At 43.4% G+C, this 2,673-nt stretch overlaps 1 protein-coding gene across 2 annotated transcripts in view; it reads right to left on the bottom strand.

The window, feature by feature from the left end:
• Positions 1-2,673, bottom strand: part of sympk (symplekin) — an 11,213-nt gene that overhangs the window by 1,673 nt on the left and 6,867 nt on the right. For both annotated transcript variants that reach the window (XM_020606574.1, XM_020606575.1), the window contains exons 19-24: positions 2,578-2,654; positions 1,904-2,012; positions 1,609-1,709; positions 1,016-1,106; positions 411-512; positions 74-261 (exon numbers count right to left, since the gene is read on the bottom strand). In XM_020606574.1, the coding sequence (XP_020462230.1) occupies positions 74-261; positions 411-512; positions 1,016-1,106; positions 1,609-1,709; positions 1,904-2,012; positions 2,578-2,654 (668 nt within the window). The remainder of the gene's footprint in view (positions 1-73; positions 262-410; positions 513-1,015; positions 1,107-1,608; positions 1,710-1,903; positions 2,013-2,577; positions 2,655-2,673) is intronic.

Genomic DNA, 2,673 nt, shown 5'->3' with positions numbered 1-2,673 from the left:
GGGGGGGGGGGAGACTCCAAGCAGATCAATGACTGCAGAAACTCTGACCAACTGGCTGGAGTTTGGTGCTGACCTGCTTTGTGATGAGGCGGGACAGAATGTTCATGACAAAACCGCCCAGTCGGGGATACATGGTGAGGGACTGGATGACAGTGCGCATAAGCAGCATGGGGAGGGGACTCTGCTCCATCAGCTGCTGCATCACCACCGCCAAAACCTCAGATGTGTACACGTTCTTCTCCCCAAAGCACAGGTTGGTCGCTGCAGTCAAGACATGGACAGCGTGTTGCTTATTACTAGCTGTAGTACTACTGTATGTAACAGACACTGATCAATGAACTGTTGATTGACTGATAAAGGTCATCTGTGTCCTGTCAACCATAATTTCATGGGCCTGATTACAGGCTTACCTTTTATGATAGACTTCATATCACATTTGGTTGAGTCTATGTTGTGTAGGGCAATGAGCAGGTCTCCTGGGGTGAGAGGGGAAACAGATGAGCTCCCCTCACCTGAAAACACAAAACAGTCCGAATACATCAGTGTCCTTCACCTGAAGGAATCGACAGAAAGAGGCAATTCAGGCTTTGAGTGTCCACAAAGGTTGAGTGACGTCATTTTCTTTATATTCCCAGGTCCATGAGGGCCCGCAGGGACTCTGTGTGGACATCAACGTGCAGGCCAAACAAAAGCACCCACTGTGCATGTGCCACAATGCTTGGAAACCATCGGCACATGCGGACAGAAGGCAGACCCTCAATCTGGATAATTAATAGGAACGCATGTGCGCACGAGGGTATGCACAAAGCATCAACTCCCCTTAAATCTTGCCAATTAAATGAAGCGTATTTATAACATAAGAAATAAGAAGAATACTAACAAAACTATGATGTATATTCTATTCAAAAATAATCTAAAAGCTTTTAATAAAACGTGTAAATGTGTAGGGTTCATAATGTAAAAAAAGAAAGGAAGGCAGCAGAACATCCACCTGTGGAAAACATGAATTACTTACTGTGCTGGGTTCCCAGCAGACGGTTGAACACCTCCTTTACCACAATGGGGTTGAGTTTGATCAGCTTGGGAAGCGCCAGGATGACTTCATTCTGTGTGAGGACATAAAGCAAAATGGAAAGTGAAATCCAGTGAGGGAAGAACGGAGTGTACGGCTCGTTAGGCTGTGGTAGCAGAAATGCACCATAACTACACCAAAGATGTGCCAAATACAAAGGCAAAAGCTTTAAGATTGTTAGTGCACATACCAAACTTACAAATCAACACATTAGCCTGGGCATATAAAGGTCTGCCATCAGTCAAATAATCAGTAATACCAAACGGGTTACTAAAGGAATAGTACGTAAAATAACATATAGGGAAGGATGATTTTCTGTCCTCTTTACTTCTAAATATCACCATATTACCGTTTTGGGCATTAAATAGAATATTTTGATCAATACCACGCTGAGAACACACTTTTAATAACAGCTGCAACTCAATGCTGTATGGATAAAATAATGTACACAGTACGATAAACACATTACTGAAGCCAGTCTCCAATAAATCACTCCCACTATGTGCACCTGCCTGTACTAGACTACTGAACATTACCTTTTCTAGGCCATTAATGACCGGGATCAGGAAGCGAACATCTGGTACTCGTTTGTGGTACAGGTCTCGCACTCTCTCCACCAGCTCTGGGGACGGAGGCACTGAGCAGAGCAAACCAACACTGAGTTTGGACATCAACACTATTCAATTTGACTTTCTTCTACTGTGCATCAGAAATAGGTGTTTATCTCATTCCTATGTCAATTATTTCAAAAGCAGTTGTTTTTTCCTTCTTGGCTACATTTTGTTCTGACTGTCCAAAATCCTCCCGCGACCTGTTGTGTTGGCTTTTTACCTTTATCTGTCAGAATGTGCAGACAGCGAGTCACTAGAGTTTCTGCTCCTTTCGGACAGTTTTCCACCAGAAGCAGCAGCTCAGGAGAGTTCATTCCCATTCCACGGATCTAGAAGAACAGCAAAAGCAGCTCAGTAGTAATAGTATTCAAAGACAACAGGTGCATCAAGTATCTTTCTTGGAAGAAGTCTTTGTTCAACATTTTGGGAACACTAACAATTCTCTCCCAAATCACAAAACTGCTGTTTTTATATGACAAGTAGAGGTTGTTTACTTCACTTCAGTTTGTTTTCTTTGAACAGAAACAGAAGAAGTTGCACTGCAGTTTGCTCCAGTTTACCTTCTCATGCAGTTGAAAGCACATGAAGACACTTGTAAACATATAGTCTAACAGTCCAGCCTTTGCCCTCAGCTGATGCTTAGAATCAGAGAAAAACATAGTTCTCCTTATACCCAGAGAACCTTGTGTTTTAGGGTTTATTTCTGGTTTTGGATTTTATCTTGACACAATTCTTTAGTGTCACCTGAGTGTAAATGTCAGTTTCCATCTAAGCAGCATTAAACCTGCTTGGTAGGAACTCAGACTTGGTTCTACTGAGGACGAACTGTCTCAGAGGTATAAAATCAACAACTTCAACACATGGCAGAGAGAGAGAGAGAGAGAGAGAACGTACAGGCTGTTCTATTGCTCGGAGCACGCTGCGCTTGATGTCGGCGATGGCCTCGGTGTAGACAGAAGCCAGCTCGTGGAACAGCCGGTGGGTCAGGGG

Source organism: Monopterus albus, unplaced genomic scaffold (assembly GCF_001952655.1).
Source record: "Monopterus albus unplaced genomic scaffold, M_albus_1.0 scaffold79.1, whole genome shotgun sequence".
Taxonomy (NCBI): domain Eukaryota; kingdom Metazoa; phylum Chordata; class Actinopteri; order Synbranchiformes; family Synbranchidae; genus Monopterus; species Monopterus albus.
Note: the sequence above shows the minus strand (reverse complement) of the source record. Positions and strands in the feature narration are given on the sequence as shown.